Genomic DNA, 23,086 nt, shown 5'->3' on the forward strand with positions numbered 1-23,086 from the left:
GACACAGGCCTGTGCCCAGGTACTCTGTTACAGAGGCCTGTGTTGCTCAGACTGTCCCTGCAGACCTCCCAAGAGTGCAGGAATTTTGTCTCAGGTCTGTAAGTCAGGACCAAGTAACCCCAGGAGGAGTTACCATGGAAACTCGAGGCTAGCCTGAAAAGGGATAGGATCAGATCGCTGGCAGAGCCACTATCTAGAAGAATCCTGGGGTGTGGCTCAGTGTAGAAGAGCCTGCCCCCCCAACCCCCAGGTGGTGGAAATACAAAAATTAGAATGTTAATGGGGTTACCCTCCAGTGAGGGTTATAAGTGGACATTCACTGGTCACCAGCAAGCCAAAATATGCGGTGGCTTGGTCTAGATTGTGGACCAGCCCAGCAAATGGAAAACCAACCCCAGGGTCAGAGTGAATTGCCCCAGGTCAAAGTTCTAGAGCAAAGTCGACCACCCTGCCAGAGCGGAAGGGCAGTGTTGACTTGGATAAAATCCACTTCCCAAATTTGAACCTCATCTTCTAATTGGCATGGTTTTTTTGGGATTTGTTTTTTTTTTTTTTTTTTTTTTTTTTTTTTTTTTTTTTGAGACAGAGTTTCTCTGTGTAGTCCTGGCTGTCCTGGAACTCACTCTGTAGACCAGGCTGGCCTCGAACTCAGAAATCCACCTGCCTTTGCCTCCCAGAGTGCTGGGATTACAGGGGTGCGCCACCACTGCCCAGCTAAGGGATTTTTTTTTTCTAATTGGCATGTTTACATCAAAACTGGGTGACGAAACTGGATCCTGAGTGGAAAAGAGTCAGGACGAACTCAAGACCTCAGAGAGAGACCTGTTCTCAAAACCCAAAACGGCCACTGCCAAAGCCTGGGAGAGGGCGGAAAGCTATGCACAGGCACAGACACGTGCCTAGGGAGATGCCAGCTAGGCCGTGCCAGCCTTTGACTCTTGTCTTAGAAACTTGGGAATGGCAGTGGCCTGGGCCAGAGGCTTCCAAAAATGGCCTGCCAGTTGTCGTGTGTATTCTTGTGCTTTCCTCTCGAGGCAAGCAGCAACTTGTCGTTTGCTTAATGCACGTCTTGGCCTTAGAAGATCCAGGATGTCCAGGCCAAAAACTACACCCTACCCTACCATATGGTGGGAAACAGCTCTGTTCTGGGCAATGTCTGCTGGGACCCGCGGGCCCCCCTCCCCACCCCCGCGCCCCTCCTTGAGCCTCCTGAGATCTGGAAAACCTTGATTGGGAAAGGATAGAGCGGCTACAGCCGGCTATAGGTTCTGCCTCTCAAGAGGGGCAGCCCCTTCTCGGCCTAATGAGAGAGCATGGAGCCTCATTCAGTCCCGGGGCAGAAGGTGGAACACAGGCCAAAGGCTCTGGCTTTGTTAACAGAAGGCCAAAAAGGGGTACCGCTGGTTAGCCATCCAGTATGAACTGCAGAGGAACATTCACAATCGTTGGACAGGCAGAGCGGGTCGTGGGTGGCGATGCTGAGCTGAACTGCTAGCAGGACTAGACACTGCTCTGAGGGGCGCCACAGCCTTCATCTCCCCAAGGGAAGCAGCACCACAGCAGACAACTTGACAAATGCTCCATTGCTGTTCTAGATTTGATATGCCAGGGGCCAGCCAAGGGAACAGGAGGCCAAGCCTGTGGTGTGTGTGAGTGGGAGTGATGTTCAGGGCCAACCTTTGATGCTGAGGCAGGGGAAAGCCTGTGTTCTGCACAGACAGACAGCTCAGAGGACGTTCCACCCTGGTGTATTGAGTGAGAGTTGGAGTTCAAAGATCAAGGGGAGATATTGGCTGCCTTGGGGTTTCCATTGCTATGAAGAGAAACCATGACCAAGGCAACTCTTTTTGTTTGTTTGTTTGTTTTTTGGATTTGGTTTTTCTCTGTATAGCCCTAGCTGTCCTGGAACTCACTCTGTAGACCAGACTGGCCTCGAACTCAGAAATCCGCCTGCTTCTGCCTCCCAGAGTGCTGGGATTACAGGCATGCGCCACCACCGCCCGGCCAATGCAACTCTTAATAAGGGACAGTATTTGATTGGGGCTGGCTTATCGATTCTGAGGTTCGATCCATTATCATGTGGGAAACACGGCACTGTCCATGTGACCTTGGTGGAGCTGAGAGTGCTACATCTTGTTTTTTTGTTTTAAAGATTTATTTATTATATGTAAGTACAGCGTAGCTGTCTTCAGTCACCAGAAGAGGGCGTCAGATCTCTTTACGGATGGTTGTGAGCCACCATGTGGGTGCTGGGATTTGAGCTCATGACCTCATACCTGCTAAGCCATCTATCTCTCCAGCCCCTACATCTTGTTCTGAAGGCAAACAGAAGACAGACTTCAGGCAACTAGCATGAGGGTCTTTGAGCCAACCCCCACGGTGACACACTTCCTCCATCGAGATCACAGCTCCCAACTGCCACTCTCTGTGGCCAGGTATATTTAAACCACCACACTGGCTCACCACTGTGATCCAGCGGTTGGAGACTGGAAGGAAGAGGATTAAGTTCAAGGCTAGCTGGGCTAAGGGACACCTTGCAGTAAAGCCTAAGATAGTCGGGTCCGATGGGGTTGGTGGTTTGTGCCTGGTGCCCTATGGTCACCCAGTTGGGCCCCAGCCTTCCATGATGTCATACAGTATGGCAGGATCTGTGGTCCTGGCTTGGGTGGAAGTATACAGAGATGATATTTCTCAGATCCAGAAGGCATATTGCTCCTCTGTCCTTCTCCCCAGCTTAAAGGTCTTTATCCACATGGAGCGTGGGAGCAGTGCCTGATGAAAAGATGGAGTTCTAGTCATCTGTGACTCTTAAGTCCCTGGAAGTTTCTAGAATAGCACTTGTTGTCAGCCCCGCTGCAGCTGTGGGGATCTTGTGTGTCTGCTTTGCCTCTTAGGGTCCACTGGTACTCGTGAGTGACTGTTGGGATGCTGAACTTGAGGAAGTAGTTTTTTTTATCTATATTTATTCGTTTATTTGGGTTTTTGAGACAAGGATTTTTTGTGTATAGCCCTGGCTGTCCTGGAACTCACTCTGTAGACCAGGCTGGCCTTCAACTCAAAGAGATCCCACCTGTCTCTGCCTCCCTAGTGCTGAGACGAAAGGTGTGTACCACTGCCTAGTCAGATAACATGGGGCTGGTGAGATGGCTCAGTGCTTAAGAGCACTGACTGCCCTTCCGAAGGTCCTGAGTTCAAATCCCAGCAACCACATTGTGGCTCACAACCAGTGTATCTAAAAGACAGCTACAGCATACTTACATATACTAAATCTTAAAAAAAAAAAAAAAGGATAACATGAAGAGTAGACATGTTGGTATACGTGCCCAAAAATTGGTCCAGCAGAAGGCTGGGTCCTTTTCTTAGCCCCAGCATAACTCCAGTTCTGCAGGGTCCGATGGTCTGTTTGGCCTTGGAGGGACTGTATGCACACGGTACACAGACATGCAGGCAAAACATCCATATACATCATTTGTTTGTTTGTTTGGTTGGTTTGGTTTTTGGTTTTGTTTTTTGGATTTGGTTTTTTTGAGAGCGTTTCTCTGTATAGCCCTGGCTGTCCTGGAACTCACTCTGTAGACCAGGCTGGCCTCGAACTCAGAAATCTGCCTGCCTCTGCCTCCCAGAGTACTGGGATTACAGGCGTGCACCACCACCGCCCCGCTATTTGTTTTTTCAAGATGGGTTCTCTGTATAGCCCTAGCTATCCTGGATCTCTGTAGGTCAGGCTAGTCCCAAAGTCAGAAAGTTCCCCACTGACTCCTCCCCTAGCACTTGGATTCTAAGGTGTGGGCCACCAGTGCCTGGATGAGGAAATTGTAATTTTTTTTTTCAAGACATGGTTTCTCTGTGTAGCTGTGGCTTGCCTGCAACTCACTCTGAAGACAGACTTGGCCTCAAACTCACAGATTCACTTGCTTCTGCCTTCAGAGTGCTGGGAATAAAGGCGTACTCTACCACCACCCAGCAAGGAAATTGATTTTAATAGCTATATGTAAGTTCTTGCTACCATGTTGGATAGTGTAATTTCTAGAACTTTCTAGGCATCCACCCCCCCCCCACACACACACACACAAAGTCTTGTCATAGAGGTTAAACTAGGCCTGAATTTGTGATTTAATTTTTTGTACCTCTGACATTTCCTACAGCTTCTGAAATGATGGAGTTACAGGTATGTGCCACCACACCAGGTGTCTTTAGGCTCATTGTTGCTGTGATAAAACACAATAACCAAATGCAAGTTTAGGAGGAAAGGGTTAAAAAAAACCCTACACACTTCCACATGACTGTTCATCTTTGGATGAAGTCAGGACAGGAACTCAAGCAGGGCAGGAAGCTGAAGGCAGGGGCTGAAGCAGAGGCCGTGGAGGGGCCATTTCCTGGCTTGCTCAGCCTGCTTTCTTATAAAACAGCGGCTTTACCATCCCCGGGTGGCAAACCCTGCAATGAACCCGCTCTCCCCATCAATCACTAATTAAGAAAATTAGTTCTGTGGCTAGAGACTGGCTCAGCAGTTAAGAGCTCTGGCTGGTCTTCCAGAGAACCTCAGTTCAATCAATCCCCAGCACCTAACCAACCGTATGCAACTCCTGCTGCAGGGGACCTAACACCTCACACAGGCACACGCGGACCAAACACCAATGCACATAAAATAAATTTAAACTAAGAAAGAAATCGAATGTGTGGCATGCTTTCCCACAGCCCGATCTTATGGAGGCGATTTTTCATTCGGGCTCCCTCCTCTCAGATGGTTCTGGCTTGTGTCAAGTTGACATAAAACTACCCAGCACATGTGCTGGGGCCACAGCACCCATGTAGGCAGCAGAAGAAATTGCAGTGGTTGATTCCTGCTCCCCACCACCCCCAACCCTATGAGCTTTGGATTTGATATATATATATTTTTTTTTTTTTTTTTGGTTTTTTGGATTTGTTTTTTTTTTTTTTGAGACAGGGTTTCTCTGTGTAGCTCTGGCTGTCCTGGAACTCACTCTGTAGACCAGGCTGGCCTCGAACTCAGAAATCCACCTGCCTCTGCCTCCCAGAGTGCTGGGATTACAGGCGTGCGCCACCACCGCCTGGCGGGATTTGAACTCTGAAAGCTTTCCTTGGCAACCAACCCCTTTACCTGATGGGCCATCTAGCCAAATTTCCACTCCCACTTAGAAAAATAAATAGAGTGCGGCACGGTGGCGCACATCTTTAACCCCAGCACTTGTGAGGCAGAGGCAGGTGCATCTCTTGAGTTTTGAGGCCAGCCTGGTCTACAGAGTGAGTTCCAGGACAGCCAGGGCTACACTGAGAACCCATGTCTTGAAAAATCAAAATCAAACCAAAGCAAAGCAAAAAACCACTAAACCAAACAACCAACCATCCACACCAACAAACAGGAAGGAAATCTGGGCTGTGGACACAGAGTATGGGCCCTTGCCCAGCAGGCATGAGACTCTAGGTTCATCTTCAGCAACTCACCCAATAAAAGGCATCTCCAGTCATTGGCAGTGATATTTATTTCTCTGAAAGACGGGACTTATATACAGCAGTGACAATATGCTCCTCACCCTACCAGGGTCTTGTGGGGAAAGGAGGAGGTATTGACAGAAGGCACACAGTGGTAGCCCCAGGAGGCCAGGAAGTCAAGGGAAGAGGGTGTAGTGTGTCCTGGGGAACCCGGAGGATGAAACAAAGGTTCAGCCAGAGAGAGCCTTGGGCCACACAGCAAGTGTGAGGCTGTGAGGCGTCTGGTCCCAAGAGCTTGTGCTGGTCCCTTGAGGTTATTTGGCTACAGCAGGACACAGGGGCACCCGCCATCCTTCTTCCTGGGAGCACTGGGTGGGCTAGGAGGGAGTTCTTGCTCCTGGTATTTCCTGTGGGAAGCAGTCTGTGAGTGTGAGATGCAGGGCTGAGGACCGGGAGGTCAGGAAGGGCTACTTGGCTTACCGGACAGTCCGCACCAGCTGCTCAAAGGCCTCATCGACATTCAGGCGCAGTTTGGCAGAGGCCTCAAAGTAAGGCATGTGGTGGGAAGCGCTGAAGGAGGAGGCTTCAGATCGGAGGACCTGGGAGAAGACAGAGGGAAGGGTCAGGGAGAGGGGACGCTGAAAGCCGCAAGTGGGCTCTACTGTCTAACCTCAGCAGGCTCAGGAGAGAAAGTTCTAGAAAGACCCAAGAGGAGGATCCTGGAGGGTCGAAGCTACCTCAGTGAGATGTCAGAAGATTATGAAGATGTTTTGGGTAACTGGAGGGCGGGCAGGCAGGGACAGGGGAGCATATGCTACAAGTAGGGACCAGTAATTCTAGAGGTCCTGCCTAGAATCCCTCAACGATGACTGGGAGTGTGGCTAAGCGATGGGTTATTCCACTTGGGGGTCATCTCTAAGTGGAAGATGTGACAGTAGAGAGACCAGGGATCCAGAGTAGGAGATGGTCCCCCGAGAGCGCTTGGTAGGGCCAAATGGAGTTTTCAGGGGAGGTGGCACCCCAAACCTGGCGCTGGGTCTCCAGATCTGCCTTGTTCCCAACCAGAACGACTGGGAAATCATCCCGGTCCTTGACTCGAAGAATCTGAGTGAAGAGCTTGCCTACTTCATTGAAACTGCAAGAGAAGTCAGCAGCATGAAGCGCCCTCTCGGCAGGAACCCGTCCTGTGCTCATCCAGGCCACCAGCATCCCCACCGCTCACCTCTGCCTGTCGTTAATGGCAAACACCAGCAGGAAGCCATTGCCGGCGCGCATGTACTGCTCCCGCATGGCGCCGAACTCCTCTTGCCCCGCGGTGTCCAGGACTGTGGAGACGGAAAGGAATGTGTGGGTCCCAGGTTGTCCTGGGCATGCTCGCATCCCCCCCAGCCCTGCCGCCTGCCTCCCTTCCACGCCCATTCGTCCTCACTGTCCAGCCGTGCAGGGACGCCATCCACGGTGCAGATCTTTGTGTAGGAATCCTCGATGGTGGGGTCATAGTCAGACACGAAGTAGGACTGGAGGGATAGAGACGGTCACTGTCACCGAAGCATTCTGTGTGTGTGTATGTGCGTGTTGTGTGTGTGTGTGTGTGTGCATGTGTGTGTGTGCATGCACGTGTGTATGTGTATGAATCCTGTCCCTATATCTTCTCCAAGTCTCCGTTCCCCCTCTCTGTGTCTCAGTACCTTTCTCTTCCTGCCTTCCCCTGTCTCTGTCTTTTTTCTCTTGGTCTCTCTCCCTCCTGCTGTGTCTCAGTACCCCACCCCCACCCCACCTCTGGTCTCTCCGTCTTTGACGGTCCCACCTCTTTCCCTCTCCCCTTTCTGGGTTTCTGTCCATCTCCTTTCTCTCTGGATCCCTAACCCGCTTCTAGAGGTTCTGTTTCCACCTTTCTCACTGTCAGGTTGTAGGGCCCTGTCACTGGTGCCATCACGTCCTCTCTTAGCCCCTCTGTCTTCTTCAGGATAAAGCACCCGCCTTTGCTATCATTACACCAGCTGCGTCACTTTGAACCAATCGCTTTCTGCCTGAGTCTGTCTCCTCACTCAGAGATTTGAGGATGAAGACACTATACCATCTAACACGTTTTTTTGGAGGGAGTTCCCTGTTCACCATTAACACTTGACCTGGTAATGGTCAGTGATCAGCTTCTGAGAATTTTCGTTGACAAAGTGGCTGCCTATCTTGTCTGTCTCTCTTTCTTCCCCCTCCCCCTCCATTCCTTCCCTCCTCCTGCTCCCTCCTCCACAAGCAGCCTCCAGTGTCTCCTCCCCTGGGAAGGTCTAGGTTCCAATCCAGCTTCAGAGAGGCGGCCCCACCCTCATCCCTCCTCCCCCTTCCTGACTGGGTCCTGCTACCTCCAAACCAGGCCTCTGGCCATCTCCAGGTTTGGCCCTGGGTACCAGAGGCTCAAATTTGGGCTCTTCCTTCCCACTGTAGGCTTCTGAACGGCACTGCTGGAGGCTCCTTGTCTGTGAATGTCTATCGCCCAGGAACCTCTACAATAGCAAGTGGGCCCTCACTTTCCTAGCGGTGCCCTGCTGTGGGGAGGCTCCCTGTGGGAACTGGGTGGAGGTTTCCGGGGCTGGGCTGGATTTTCTGAACTTGGCTGCTGAGGCTGAAGGTGGCTTCCTCTCTAGAGTACTTGCCGAGGGCTGTGGCTGGAAGGGGTGCAGGAGTGGAGAGGATGAGGTCTGGTGTGTGTGTGTGGGTGGGGGATGATTAGGACCCCAAAGTAAATTACGAGATGCTCAAGGGTGAGAACAGCCTGGAACGTTCTGGAGGGTTGGTTCCTGATGTAGTATAGGTCCATTTATGGGTCCTAGAACTTTCCAAGTATCAAGTCTCTGGAGGTTGTGAAAAACCTGAGTTCTAAGCTTTTCTTTTTTAACCTGGAGGTGATTTGGGAGCTACTTAGGGTCTTCAGGGATGAGGGCAAGGAGTCTGAGTAGGGAACTTAGGATGGAGAAATGGTTAGTTGTTCTTGGGGGTGGGATGGGGGGCTGCATTTAGCAGAATGGGGTACTGCCAGAGATTGGTGTTTTCCTAGAATGGTCATGCAGGATCTTTCTGAAATCTCAGGTCTGAAGGGAAATCCTCTTCAAGAACGGGTTACAGGGGTGCCTGTTTTAAGACAGAGTGGTCCCAGCTAAGTCCTAGAACCAAAGTCTGGCCAAGATCAGGAGGTTGGAGCTTCGGGGAGTGCTTAGGGTCTGAATGGAGCAACTGTTTGGAATTTAAGATACTCCCAATAGGTGAGCAGGGCCAGGGATGAGGGGTCTCAGGTACCTCTAGGAGGGCGATCTGTCTCAGGACATATTAGGAGAAAGCTTCCCCTCATGAAGGGGGTGGAGGCCCTGGGTACTTGGAGTCGCAATCAGAGGGGATCTTTTAGGGTTAGAGAGCCTCTTAGCAGGGTCTTAATGATGGTTCTGGGAGAAGTGAAAGTTTCCGGGAACTCCCAAAGGGCTCAGAGTCTCGATCTCGGGGACACCCTCCCCGGTGAGGGCCCACTACCTGGATGAACTGGATGGTCAGCGCGCTCTTGCCCACGCCGCCGCCGCCTACGACCACCAGCTTGTGAGTCTCGCCGGGCGGGGGGTCCTTGGGTCCCGGCCCCCCGCCCCGGGGCCGCCCCCGCCCAGTCCCGGACGCCGCCCCGCTGCTCATGTCGCCACCGCTGCTGCCGCCGCTACCGCCTAGGGGGAGTCAGGAGAGACCAAGGGGTGGGTTATGCTAATGAATACTGCATAAACATGAGCTCCGGCCTGTAGAACTTGAGTCTCCGGATGCTTCAGGAGGAGGCGAGGCCAGGGAAAGGGAGGAGCTATACTAATAAGGGTAAGGGAAACAAGGTTGCAAAAACGGGGAATTCCAAGAGGGGTGGGGTTATGCTAATGAACCTGTGCCCTCCCGGATCCCAGCCACGAACTCTCTTCAGGCAGTCCGCCTTTGGGAGGAGCTATGCTAATAAACCCTTCTTTGGGCTAAAAAGTTTTCTTAGGGGCGGGGATATGCAAATTAAATGCTTGTGGACCTTGTTATCTAAGGACCACTGTTTCTGGTAGGTGGGGCTTGACGGCTCCTTCTCAGGGCCGTATATAGGGCGATCTTAGGATAGCACAAGTCTCGAAAACGAATCTCCACCTCCTTCCCGGGATCGCCGCCAAGCTCTCTGTCCCGGCTTCGGTCTAGAGGCTGGCGTCTCGGCCTGCCTAGGGACTCAGGCTTCCGGTTCCCGCTGTCCCAGCCAAACGGAAGATAGACTGGGAGGGAAGCTGGGGCCCTGGACGGGGACAGTAGGGTAACTGGGCAGGGACGGGCTGTGAGATCACCACATTCCTAATCCATGAGCCAGTTCATCCTAGTCGGGAAGTCCAGGTCCAGAAGGGCCTACAGCCAGGATTTCTGGGTTTAGGAAGGATGCAGTTGATGGCTCAGACACCTGGTTCTTACGAGAAGATTGAGTTAGAGACTTGGATTCCCAGGTTCTAGGGAGAACAGGTCGTCGGGAGGGGCTTCTTACTTAGATTACGTACTGGGAAAACTGGGAGTCTGGGGGCAAAGTATGGAGAGACCGGGGACCCAGGATTCTGGGTTCGAGGGCATGCGTGCTCCGGGAGGGTTGTGTAAGGTATGGTATTGGCGGCCTGAAAGGGAAGAGGACTGAAATTCCTGAGTCCCAAGGAAGAGGAAAATGCATCGTCACTCTTCTGCTCTGAATCAGAGGACTCAGATTTTGGACTTTCCTGTCCTGAGTAAGGATACTCTAGTTTTACTCCTGGGTTCTAAATTTAATGGAGATTATTTTAAGATAAAGGCTATCATGGACATCTTAGAATGAACCTATCTCAAAATAAAAAATAAAAAAAACTAAAAGAGGGCTATAGATACAGCTCAGTGATATATAGAACGTTTGTCTACCATGTATGAGCATCTAACTTCAATCTCTAGTACCCCCAAAATAAATAATTTTATAAACTGGGCATGATGACTGACGAGTCCCAGCACTGGGGAAACAGAGGTAGAATAACAGCAGCAAGTTCCAGGCCAGTCTGAGATACATAAGACACAGTCTCAAAAAAAAAAAAATCTTAGGATTTATAGGGGGGAAAAAATAGAAGGGTCTTATATTCAGAAAAGACGACTATGGGCGGGGTAGCTTCCATGTCAATTGAACTACAATTCCCATGAATCTCAACAACGGAGCGCCTTTTTTACATCACTTCCTGATCCGCCGCCCTTTCCCCGCGCACGCAGGGCACTGTGGGGGGTCGCACCGCGCGCTCCACCAGCTCCGCCCACTTCACCTCTCACCCCTACACTGTCCCCGCGTGACGGAGCCTTCACACGGACTACATCTCCCGGCGTCCAGCGCGCGCACGCCACCTCCATGTGACGCATTGATTTCTGGGAAACGGAGTCGCCTCCCGTCCCTCCGGCCTTTTGGAAACCCGGCCGGGTACTTGAAGTCCCGACAAGCTCCGCGGCAATTTGGTTCCGCCCCTCCCCAGCTCAAATCGCGAGCCCCGCCCCATTCCGCCCCGCCCCGCGCCGGGACCGGAGCCGCAGCCCGAGCGGCGGGGTAAGATGGCGGCGGCGGTCCGGGCCGCGGGGCTCGGGCCTAGCGGGGTGGGCGGGGCGGAGTCGGGTCGCTAGTCGTCCCCGAGTGTCGCCCGTATGCCACGGGGCCTGGAGAGCGTAGCGTGGCACCCTTGGACCCGGCTGCAGCGGCCAAGGCAGTCTCTGAGTAGGGGGCCTTCTTAGGGCCCGGGACGCGCCCGTGGGTGCCAGAGGGTGTTCGTATGGCCTGGACCGCGCTTAGGCCGGCCCTCCATCCCGTTGCTGAGCCCGGACATGTCTGCAGGCGCTGTAGATGGTTTTTATGTGCGACCGTAGGCTAGGGTCTGTTGAGAGGCTTTTGGGGCCATCTTGAGATCTTCACTACCCCAGGAGTTACGGGGGTCTGCAGAGTCACCTAGCTCACCGGGGTATATCTGTTAGGGCTGGGAAGTCTCCACTCTGCTGGCCTCTGCATTCGGCTCATCTACATGGATCTGGGACCATTTATGAGGCCTGGAAGCTCTCTTCAAGTACTAGGAAGTGTTAAGGTCCACCTGGAAGAAAGAGATGTGCTCCCACCTAGGGAGAGGGAAGCCAGCATTGTGATGTGCCCAGAGGCATAAATGAGTCTCTAAGGTCTGGGAAGTGTTTGATGTGGGGGTGACTCGGAGACAGGGGTGGGTGGGGTGGGGAGGGGTAGTTTGAAGGAACTAGAATCGTCCAGTGATTGCAAGAATACAATCTATATCTTGGAACAAATTCAAGTCTTTTTGGAGACTAGATAAATGTGTGGAGAATAATACAACAGAAAACGCGGGGGATTTTTACCCAGCTCAAATGTACTTGCCTCTCAGAAAGTAATTAAAAAGAAAATGGTTTTAAACAAAAAAGAACCTGTGTTGTCCCAGTGCTGAGAAGTTAGAATTATTCCTTGGACCTGAGGGTCTGTAGAGCTGTCTAGAATCATCTAGTGCAGTGCTCTGCGACTTGACCTTGATAGGAAGGAAAGAATCCGTTATTCGATGAGATTCAGTGCATGCCAACATATGTATTTTCCTAATATTACTCCAGTCCTGCAAACCTATGGTTCCATTTGAAACTTGTGAAGTATTTTCCATTATATTTTATGTACTTTGTGTAATGAGCTGTTTGTGAATCACTAAATTGCTCCCAGAGCCCTGTGATTGAGGGATCACTGATCTCACACAGTCTGCAGCAGAGCCTTTCAATGTCTATGGTTTTGGGGAACTCCACATCTGCAGCCAGGAGCTCTTGGTAGAGTTTTCTTGTATGTGACAGTCAGTGCTCTGGGTAATATGTATTAGATTGAGAGAGCAGTCCGAGCTGGGAATTGCTGCTGTACAGGATAGCAAAGTTTGGAATATTAGCTCAGAGAAGCTTGCATGTGGTAGAGAGGCCATCAGAGTAAGGCTGTGGGGATTAGGAGAGAAGCTGAAGATTTGGTGAGCACGAGCTGGGAAGTTGTGGAGGCCAAGGTAGAGTTTCAGAGTAGGACTGAGTGAGACCAGGTCTTAGGGCTTTTCCTTGGCTGAGACAAAAAGGGGAAACCTGGCCTAAGGGCTACTGATACAATTATTGCTAACGTGTATCCAGCCATTTATAGGTGCAAACAAGTGTGAGAGATGCTACAGTTTTGCCATTTTTAGAGAAGCACTAGTGTGGTTTAGGGAGCCTAGAGCTTTTAGGAGTTCCAAGATTAGATGCTTTCAGAGTAGCAGGTTTGACAGCTGTGGGGAGGTTTACAGCTGTGATGTTCATGTTTTCTGAAGCCTCAATCAAGACATCCACCAGTCTGAAGGATGCTCTTTCAACTACCTGACTGGGCACTCAAAGCTCAGAATTCCCGTGACATCACCGAGGCTTTGACCGTGCTTCCACAGGACAGGCAGCTGGGTGATAGGCAAGTGTCCCAATGGGGCGGGGAGGACAGCATGCCTTTCTGAAATTTGGCATTTTTGTTTTAAAAGTGGTGTGGTGGTTGAGTAGATCATACTATCATAGTTCTCTATTGTGGCTGTAAAGAAAACTTGGGTTCCTCCCGATGGACGAGGATGAATTGAGTGCTGTGTGAAGCTATGTACCTGGTACACAGTACCGCTGGTCCTGGAGGCACAATCCCTGCTGTGGGGATGGTGGCTTTCTCAGACTGAAGCACGCTCTTAAAATCATGACACCCGAAATCAGCGTTGAGTTTGCATCTATTTGACTGGGTCGGGAAACTAATCGGAGGTTTGACTAGAAGCTTTGGGAAGCTGTGGGCAATGGAGGGCCAGATGTTGGAGTACGTGGCTGAGCAGTCCTCCCATTTCTGGGGAGGCAGCCGAAGTCCAGAAGAAGGATTAGAATGGCTCTAGTCCCTGCAGGTCAGCGTGGGACCACGTACAAGGTCATCAGGAATGAGGTGGAAGAGAGGGACTGTAAAGGAGCACGCGCTGGAGGCCCCTGAGCTCTCCTCTGCCCCGCCTCCCTCAGCCTTTACTTCCAACTGTCGCCTCAACCCCAGGTGACCATGGAGGAGGAAGATGAGTCTCGAGGGAAAACAGAGGAGTCGGGAGAGGATCGGGGAGATGGTCCACCTGACAGAGATCCTGCCCTTTCTCCTTCTGCCTTTATTTTGGTAAGACAGCTGGGGGGTGGGGGCAGTGAGGCCTGGGGGCCTAGGTTCTCATGCTCTGAAGTACGGGCTGAGGGAGGCCCAGGACCTGGCCCTCAGGAAGAACTGGGGCTGTGCACTCTGGCTGTGGTGCCCGGAATATGCTTCCTACACAGCAGAGCTTACAGGCGTCTGGGCCCTGAGGTTTGTTTTTTTCCCCTTTCGCAGCGGGCCATTCAGCAGGCTGTGGGAAGCGCCCTGCAGGGGGATGTTCCTAATGATAAAGGTATGAGGTGCTAGTCCTAGGTGGCTGCCTTCCTCTGGGCTCTTGTCTTCATTCTTTCTGAGGTGTCCTGAGTGCTGCTCTGTGCTAGGGTCAGGCGTGTCCAGGGTATTGGGTTTGTCCGAGGGAAGCTCAGTTGGCAGGGAAGCCAGCATGGCTTTGGGGCTGGTTAGAGGTGCTGAGGGAGTAGGACACTTGGGAGGAGGAGGCATTTAGCCAGGACAGGGCAGGGTTCACAGGTCAAGCTGAGACATGCCTTCAGTAAGCCCGTGGGTGCAAGCCCATCCTAGATTGAGTTGGGGGAGCTCAGAGTCCTGCGTCAGCCGGAGGGGAGGCTCCCGCAGCAAACACTAGGTCTCGTCCTGCTTCCTATGCTCAGCATTAAATCCGGTGACTTCACTGTCTATCCAGATGGCTCTCGGTGTCGTGGCCTACGATGGAGGCGCTGCTGCCGGAGTCCTCGGTCAGAGCCTCGTTCACAGGAGTCGGGGGGTGCTGACATGGCCACTGTGAGTACGAGTGTTCACCAGCCTTCATCCTGGGGCCTGCAAGACAAAGAAACTAACTGGGATCTAAACCCCTGGGTCTGGTGTGACTCTGATGGGCAGTGACAGTCTGGGGACCAGATCCCTGACTAAGCTGACTCCTAGAGACCATTAAGATAAGGTTGGTTGGGCTCCAGAAAGTTGTGGTGGCGGATTGGTGGGTTCCTGAGAGGCTGGCAGTAGGAAGGCTGCCAGGTGAGTGCTCACAGACCAGAGCCCAGCTCGGCCCCTTCTAGGTACTGGACACGGCTGCAGATAGCTTCCTGGTGGAGCTGGTGAGCATCCTCGACCCCCCGGACACCTGGGTTCCCAGCCGCCTGGACCTCCAGCCTGGCGAGTAAGAGTGGGGCAGCGGCGGTGGGCGACCCTGTCCTGGGAGGTGTGGCACTGTTGGACTCACCATACCCTCTGCTTGCAGAAGTGAGGACATGCTAGAGCTGGTGGCTGAGGTCCGCATTGGTGACAGGGACCCCATGCCTCTACCCGTGCCCAGCCTGCTGCCCCGCCTCAGGGCCTGGAGGACAGGAAAGACGGGTATGTTGGCCTCCACTGTGTTGGGCGGGTGGTCTTGAAATTATGTAAAGTCAACTGCATTATGTATTGATGTACCATGTATTGATGGTGCTGGGTGCTGGACAGGGGCCTCACACGTGCTCAGCAAGCATTCTGCCACCAAGCCAGCCGCCAGTGTCACTTAAGCTATTGCTGTGAGGATAGTAAGGATGGCTGTGTTAGGTACAGACTCGTCCATGCACTCACAGATAAGAGCACAGTGAGGTCACAGGAGCACCAAGCATGCTGGACACGGTGTCCGAGTGACGGCCAGTGTCTGTGTGGGGCTCATCTCCCAGGCAGCTCCTGGCGAGCTGCGTTGGTGAGCCTGGTGGGGAGCTCGGGGCTGAGAGCCAAGGCACTGGTTTTGGTTCTGTTCCGTTCCTGTGGGATAGAGTCTGTCCCCCACTGTGCTCCTGGTGGCCCAGGGACCTCGGCACATCAGCCGTCCAGCCGACACTCCCAGGACAGCCAGGGTCAGTTCGGACTCAGGCTCCACTGGGGCCTGTGTGCGTTGTGCTGCTGCTGCTGCTCGAGCCCTCCCTCTCTGTTTGCTTTAGCGTTGTTTGTTTGTTTTTACTTTTTTGAATTTGGTTTTTCCGAGACAGGGTTTCTCTCTCTAGCCCTTGGCTGTCCTGGAACTCACTCTGTAGACCAGGCTGGCCTCGAACTCAGAAATCCACCTGCCTCTGCCTCTGCCTCTGCCTCTGCCTCTGCCTCTGCCTCTGCCTCTGCCTCTGCCTCTGCCTCTGCCTCTGCCTCTGCCTCTGCCTCTGCCTCCAAGTGCTAGGATTAAAGGCGTGCAGCACCTTAAGTCAGGTCTTTAGATTTGGTGATGGCTGCCTTTCTTCACTGCGACATGTTGTTGCTGGCCCTTCCCTCTTCTCTCTCTCTCTCTCTCTCTCTCTCTCTCTCTCTCTCTCTCTCTCTCTCTCTCTCTCTCTCTCTCTCTCTGTGTGTGTGTGTGTGTGTTCTGGCATTGACCCCTCACACCTGGAACCATTGAGTCTCTGTTGGTTTTGTGAGATGGATCTTGCTTTGTAGCCCACTGTGACCTTACAACTCCTGGTCCTCCTCCCGCAGAGTGCTGGGACTGGAGGTGTGTGCCGTCACGCCTGCCTCTGCAGTTTTGTTTGTTTGTTTTTTCAAGACAGTGTTTCTCTATGTAGCCCTGACTGTCCTGGAACTGGTAGTAGACAAGGCTGGCCTTGAACTTACAGAGATCTGGCTTCCTCTGCCTCTTGGGTGCTGGGATTAAAGGTGTGCACCACCACATTCGGCTTGCTTGTTTGCTTTTTAGTTTTTGTTTTGTTTTGGAAAATATTAAGACCATAGGAAAAAGAGCACTCACGATCTTCCTCTGTACCGAAATCCCATGTCATGAGCGTTTCCAGATGCCGGTGTGCCCTGAGTCAGAATGACAGGGGCAGGGTGGGAGTCTTGCTGAGTTGGTCATGGCTACCCCTCTGGGCTCTGGATATGAACCCTGTCTTCAGGATGAGTTCCCTGAGGGCAGGGCTTGCTTTTCTGACCCCTGGAGCTGAGCCTGACATCACATAGGTAAACATGAGTTTGGAGAAAGAGCAGACATTGATCTTATAGGACTCTGGAGTCAGCAGGTTGAGCCAGGGACCTGTGCTCACATGTGTAGAGAGCTCTACCTTGGGGTCTACATAAGGAACTGGCCCTGTCCTCAATGGGCCATTCTGGGTGTGGGGCTGAGTCATTGGAGTCCAGGCCCAGCCCTTGGTGCTGTGTGTCCTTGGTGCAGTGGATGTTGGGGGCAAACCGAGAAGACATGCAGAGCCTGGCCTGTGAAAAGAGGAAAGTCTTCAGCATGTCCCTATGGCTCGTGTATCCAAGAGCGAGCTCAGGTGCAGATTGATGGCAGAGGCCTCGGCAGGATTGTCTTGTTCTGCCGAGCCTCGGCTCTGTCACTTCATGATCTGAGCTGACTCCTCCATAGAGCAGGCGTAGCTCCTCCAGGAGGCAGCAGGCTCTTCTGTCCTGTGGGACATTACTGTGTTAGTCGAGGCAGTTTGTTGGCTTTAGGACTGGCCTGTGGCTTGTGAGATTAAGTCAGCGCTGCCTCTGGGCTCACGTGTGGACTGGGGCCGTTTTCTGCTCTACTAGGTGTCCTCATAATAGGCCAGTGCTTGGTCACTGAGCCCCTGCCTGACCGCAGCCCCTGACTTCCCCACTGAAGGCCATCTCCTACTCCTTAACTACTGCATGAGTGGGCCAGTCTTGGTGGAGATGTAACCACCCCAGTGTGCTCCACTGCCCGTGCAAGTGCAGTGGTCCCTGCCTGTCTGCAGGCCTCTGCCCTGGGAGAGAGGAGCGGCCCTTACTGACTAGTACTCTGTCTGCCCTGTTCTCTGCAGTTTCTCCACAGCCCCATGCATCTCGACCTGCCTGTTCCCGTCACCTCCTCACCTTGGGCACAGGGGATGGAGGGCCTGCTCCACCACCTGCACCCTCCTCTGCCTCCTCCTCACCTTCCCCCTCCCCATCTTCGTCTTCACCCTCTCCTCCTCCTCCTCCTCCACCCCCACCCCCACCAGCTCTGCCTGCCCCGCGATTCGACATCTATGATCCCTTCCACCCCACTGATGAGGCCTACTCCCCACCGCCAGCCCCAGAGCAAAAATATGACCCCTTTGAGCCCACGGGCTCCAATCCCAGCTCATCAGCTGGGACCCCCTCACCAGAGGAGGAGGAGGAAGAGGAGGAGGAAGAAGAGGAGGGTCTGTCACAGAGCATCAGCCGCATCTCAGAGACCCTGGCTGGCATCTACGATGACAACAGCTTAAGCCAGGACTTCCCAGGTGACGACAGCCCCCGCCGGGAACCCCCACCCCCGCAGACGCTGGGAGCCCCAGGAACGCCACCACAGGCCGACTCCACTCGGGCCGAAGGGGCCCCACGCCGCAGGGTGTTTGTGGTGGGCCCCGAGGCTGAGGCCTGCCTTGAGGGCAAGGTTTCAGTGGAAGTCGTGACGGCTGGTGCACCAGCTCTGCCGCTGCCACCACTGCCCCCGACTGATCCCGAGATAGAGGAGGGCGAGATTGTGCAGCCTGAGGAGGAGCCCAGGGTGGCAGTGTCACTGTTCCGTGCTGCACGACCTCGTCAGCCTCCTGCCTCTGTAGCCTCCTTGGCTTCTGTGGCCGCCCCTGCTGCGCCCCCAGCCTCTGCTCCACGTGCCCCTGAGGGTGATGACTTCCTGTCCCTACATGCTGACTCTGATGGCGAGGGCGCACTGCAAGTGGACCTAGGTGAGCCACCTGCACCACCGGCCGCTGATGCTCGCTGGGGCGGCCTGGACCTGCGCCGCAAGATCCTAACGCAGCGACGGGAGCGCTACCGCCAACGTTCTGCCTCGCCAGGCCCACCGCCTGCGCGGAAGAAGGCTCGACGAGAGCGGCAGCGCAGCGGGGACCCTGCACCACCAGATTCGCCTGCCTGGGAAGCTAAGAAGCACCGATCGCGTGAGCGTAAGCTTGGCTCACACTCCACTGCCCGTCGTCGGTCACGCTCCCGTTCCCGCCGCCGGTCACGCTCCCGCAGCGCTGACCGCAGACGTGGGGGTCACCGCTCCCGTTCCCGGGAGAAGCGCAGGCGCCGACGGCGCTCAGCCTCTCCACCTCCAGCGGCATCCTCATCGTCGTCCTCGCGACGTGAGCGGCACCGGGGCAAGCGGCGCGAGGGTGGCAAGAAGAAGAAGAAGCGCTCGCGCTCCCGGGCAGAGAAGCGTTCCGGGGACTCGGAGAAGCTGCCCGCACCTGTGCCTCCGTCAGGCTCTGACCGAGACAGCCGGCGCCGCGGGGCCGTGCCACCCTCTATCCAGGACCTCACAGACCATGACTTGTTCGCCATCAAACGGACCATCACAGTGGGTCGCCCAGACAAGGCAGAGCCGCGTGCACCTTCGCCAGCACCTGCTGTGTCCCCGAAGCGTGAGGTCCTGTATGACTCTGAGGGTCTAAGTGCGGACGAGCGGGGTGGCAAGAGTGACAAGGACCGGAGGCGTTCAGGGGCTGCGTCCTCATCGTCGTCCTCAAGGGAGAAAGGGTCTCGACGGAAGACCCTCGATGGGGACCGGGGCCGAGACAGGGACAGGTCATCCAAGAAGACGCGGCCACCTAAGGACTCGACGCCTGGCTCAGGGCCGCTGCCCAAAGCCCCCCCAAGCAGCGGCTCCTCGTCCTCATCGTCCTCCTGCTCCTCTCGAAAGGTTAAACTGCAGTCCAAGGTGGCCGTGCTCATCCGAGAGGGCGTCAGCAGCACCACCCCTGCCAAGGATTCCTCATCTTCAGGCCTGGGCTCCATTGGGGTCAAGTTCAGCCGTGACCGGGAGAGCCGCTCTCCATTCCTCAAGCCGGATGAGCGGGCTCCTGCAGAGGTGGCCAAGGCGGCCCCGGGTAGCACCAAGCCCAAAAAGACCAAGGCCAAGGCCAAGGCTGGGGCCAAGAAAGCCAAGGGGACCAAGGGAAAGACGAAGCCGTCGAAGACCAGGAAGAAGGTTCGCAGTGGAGGCAGCAGCACGGCCAGCGGTGGGCCTGGTTCACTGAAGAAATCCAAGGCAGACAGCTGCAGTCAGGCAGCCAGTGCCAAGGGGACAGAGGAGACATCGTGGTCTGGGGAAGAGCGGACCACCAAGGCCCCCAGTACCCCACCACCTAAGGTAGCCCCACCTCCACCCGCACTCACACCGGACTCCCAGACTGTGGACAGCAGCTGCAAGACCCCTGAAGTCTCCTTCCTCCCAGAGGAGGCCAGCGAGGACGCTGGGGTGCGGGTAGGGGCAGAGGAGGAGGAGGAGGAGGAAGAAGAGGAAGAAGAAGAGGAGGAGCAGCAGCCTGCCACTACCACAGCCACCAGCACTGCTGCAGCTGCCCCAAGCACTGCCCCCAGTGCAGGCTCTACAGCTGGGGACTCCGGTGCCGAGGATGGGCCAGCTGCTAGGGTCTCCCAGCTGCCAACGCTCCCCCCACCCATGCCCTGGAACCTGCCTGCTGGTGTGGACTGTACTACCAGTGGTGTCCTGGCCTGTGAGTCTACGGAAGTGGGGAGAGGGAAAGGGGATGGGTAGATGGGGTTGGATGGACAGAACAGGCAGGGTCTAGTCCAAGCTCTGGCATACACACGGGGAGCTACTGGAACAGAGGAGATTGGTCCATGTAGAACTAGGTAGAGCAGGACGAGGAGAATGGGGAGCTCAGGCAGGGTGCTCTTGTCCTGTGTGGGAAAGGCTGGGACTTGGGGTGGGTCAGTAAGCAGACGTTACTTCAGCCTTCTCCGTGCCATAGCCTAGTACTCCTTGCCCCTATTACACACGGCCCCCTCAAGTAAGAACACCAGGGCTCCGCGGGGATTCTTAGGGATGAGGTCCCTTTTTTCTGTTCTGAGCTGAGGTTTTATAGCATGTCCTGAGATCAAGTGAGGAACTTAGCCACTGTCCATCGTGGTACCTGCCTTCATTGTCCTCCCTCTGTCCATTGCAGTGACCGCACTGCTGTTCAAGATGGAAGAAGCCAACCTGGCCAGCCGCGCAAAGGCCCAGGAGCTGATCCAGGCCACCAACCAGGTGGGCTCCCATGGGGAAGAGTCCCCGCAGCCCCTTCTTTTGTCCATTGCCTCGGGGTAGGAGAGGAACTACAACTCCCAGCAGGCCTTAGGGCAAGGTATTGGCCAGAAGAGGAGCCTGTTGCTCTACACCATTGGGAAATTTGAGGGAACAGAGGGGGAACAAAGCCCCCTCTTCCATTCCACCTCCCTTGGCTCATCCCACTCTCTTCTCACAGATCCTCAGCCACCGGAAGCCACCCTCTACTTTGGGGGTGACCCCAGCTCCCGTGCCCACCTCCTTGGGTCTGCCCCCAGGCCCTTCCAGCTTCCTGCTTCCTGGCAGCCTCCCCATAGGGGGCTGTGGCTCTACCCCTCCTACCCCCACTGGACTAGCCCCTGCGTCTGACAAGAGAGAGGGCAGCAGCAGCTCAGAGGGACGTGGGGACACTGACAAGGTGAGATGGACTTAGAGACTCAAAGGACTCAAAGAATGGGGCTGGGGGCTGGGTGCTGGCCTCACAGAGTCAGGCCTGTGACCCTAGCACAGCGGTGAAGTCAGCGTTACCCCCAGCTGGCATGAGGACTCTGCACTGCAGTCATAGCAAAGAACGGTTTAGAGCTGCTTCCTTTAAATGCTGTCTAGATGGATTTGTCTGGTCATGGCCCAGACAGCATTGTCTGTAGGCCCTCAGAGTGGGCTTGAACGGGAAACAGACGGCCTCGGCTCCCAGAGCCCCTGGCTGGTTCACATTCCTGTGTGCTAGCCAGGCCTCTAGGTCTATTTGTCTTTTCTTAGCAAGTGTTTTATGGAATGGCAGGCTCCCTCTTCTGTGACATGAGACTCTCATGGCCCACAGAGCTAAGACTGCCTTTCCCTATAGCTGGGACATGTGTGTTCCTATCAACCAAGCACATGCACTACAGCGCCCTGACCTCCCGGGGTCCGTCTGTGCACTCGGCTTGCTGTGGGCCCAGGCACTGTCTGTCATGCCTGTCTCTGGCCTCTGTGCACTCACTGGCTTTGGGAAAGCAGCTCTGGCTCTACCTGTGCTCATGGGCACTGGGCTCCCCAGGAACCTCACCCTCCAGCACAGCTTCCTGATGGCGGTGTCCCATTTGTCATGAATCACGGGATGTAGCTCCCCAAGGGTGGAAGGCTGGGTTCCCTTCTGATGCTGTCCACCGTAGCAGCCTGAGCTGCCTGGGCTCAGCCGCTCAGCCCCTCCTGTGATGTGACCTGAGCCAGAACAGGGCATGAGCAGCCAAGCTGGTCTCCCTGCCGCCTGAGCTCTGCAGTCAGAATGACCGTGTCTGTCTGCTTAGGAATAGGTGTGAGCGGGCTGCTGCAGTGGGGCACACGCCTCATCCTACTACTTGAGGCTGAGGCAGGAGATTTAAAAGTTGAGGGCAAGACGGGACAACTTATTAGAGGTGCTGCACAAAAATAAGACAAGCCCTCAGTTCCAGTCTAGCACTGCACAGAAGGGTTAGTATAGTGTTTGACTGCTTTGTCAGACTTCTGGGCCTGGCAAGGCCAGGGTGCCACAGGGTCTAGCCTAGAGGTGTCTGCTAGCCTCCGGTAACGGAGCTGCAGATCCTACTTGTCTTTGACGGTCCTTGTCTCATACCCAGCAGTACCTGAAGAAGCTCCACACCCAGGAGCGGGCCGTGGAGGAGGTGAAGCTGGCCATCAAGCCATACTACCAGAAGAAAGACATCACCAAGGAGGAGTACAAAGACATCCTGAGGAAGGCTGTCCACAAGGTGGGGCCGAGGGACTGGGATTGGGGGTCTGGAGAGGGGCTTAGGGTAGGCCGGATCATGGAGTCAAGGTCGGGGTGCCGGGGCTGGCAGGGACTCAGCCGTCCGTTCCTGATTCTGCAGATCTGCCACAGCAAGAGTGGGGAGATCAACCCTGTGAAGGTGAGCAACCTGGTGCGGGCCTACGTCCAGCGCTACCGCTACTTCCGCAAGCACGGTCGCAAGCCGGGGGACCCCCCGGGACCTCCTCGGCCACCCAAGGAGCCAGGGCCTCCAGACAAGGGTGGCCCAGGGCTGCCCCTGCCCCCTCTCTGAGACTCCTTACCCTGTCCCTGTGCCTCTGAGATTCTGGACATATTTATGGCTCCACTTCCCCACTAGGCCTCCCCACAGTGGGATGATGGGGAAGGTTGCTGTGAGGAAGAGGAGAGCCCCCCAGCCCTGTCCCTGCCCGTTGACCTAGCCCTTCAGCCTGGCCCCCACAGCCCCCGCCCTTCTGTCATTATCTCCAATTTCATTAAAGATTTCATGAAATACAGACAGGTGTGGTATTGCACCTTTGAAGTAGATGATCTCTGTGAGTTCACAGACAGCTAGTCACAGAGATCCTGTCTCAAAAAAAAAATGAAATGCTCTTTTTTTTCCCAGGAAAAAAGAGTTGGGGTGGGGTGGGGGGCATGAAAGTGTCACACCAAACTCAGGAATGTGGGTAGCAGGAGGCAGGGCCCAGCCTCGAGCAGCTCC

The 23,086-nt window shown here is 54.7% G+C and overlaps 2 protein-coding genes across 6 annotated transcripts; one reads left to right on the forward strand and one right to left on the reverse strand.

The window, feature by feature from the left end:
* Positions 1–5,486: 5,486 nt before the first annotated feature.
* On the reverse strand, positions 5,487–9,195 carry Rras (RAS related). Its single transcript, XM_052163622.1, has 6 exons — positions 8,974–9,195; positions 6,884–6,971; positions 6,677–6,779; positions 6,481–6,589; positions 5,935–6,053; positions 5,487–5,861 (listed from the first exon to the last, which is right to left on the reverse strand). Exons 1-6 carry the CDS (start codon positions 9,124–9,126, stop codon positions 5,777–5,779), a joined length of 657 nt encoding a protein of 218 aa, XP_052019582.1. The 5' UTR covers positions 9,127–9,195; the 3' UTR covers positions 5,487–5,776.
* Positions 9,196–10,835: 1,640 nt separating this feature from the next.
* On the forward strand, positions 10,836–22,880 carry Scaf1 (SR-related CTD associated factor 1). Of its 5 annotated transcripts, none has more exons than XM_052163648.1 (12): positions 10,837–11,041; positions 12,810–12,940; positions 13,544–13,657; positions 13,862–13,919; positions 14,328–14,425; positions 14,698–14,798; positions 14,880–14,995; positions 17,398–20,064; positions 20,518–20,600; positions 20,818–21,036; positions 22,214–22,345; positions 22,466–22,880. In XM_052163648.1, the coding sequence occupies exons 3-12, from the start codon at positions 13,550–13,552 to the stop codon at positions 22,655–22,657; spliced, it is 3,774 nt and encodes a 1,257-aa protein (XP_052019608.1). In that variant the 5' UTR covers positions 10,837–11,041; positions 12,810–12,940; positions 13,544–13,549; the 3' UTR covers positions 22,658–22,880. The 5 variants fall into 5 exon arrangements, with proteins under 5 accessions (XP_052019599.1, XP_052019608.1, XP_052019591.1 ...); XM_052163631.1 differs by lacking the exon at positions 10,837–11,041 and adding an exon at positions 11,065–11,655; XM_052163658.1 differs by lacking the exon at positions 10,837–11,041 and adding an exon at positions 11,065–11,655 and having other exon boundaries at positions 22,217–22,345.
* The last annotated feature ends 206 nt before the right edge of the window (positions 22,881–23,086 follow it).

Source organism: Apodemus sylvaticus, chromosome 1 (genome assembly GCF_947179515.1).
Source record: "Apodemus sylvaticus chromosome 1, mApoSyl1.1, whole genome shotgun sequence".
NCBI classification, from domain to species: domain Eukaryota; kingdom Metazoa; phylum Chordata; class Mammalia; order Rodentia; family Muridae; genus Apodemus; species Apodemus sylvaticus.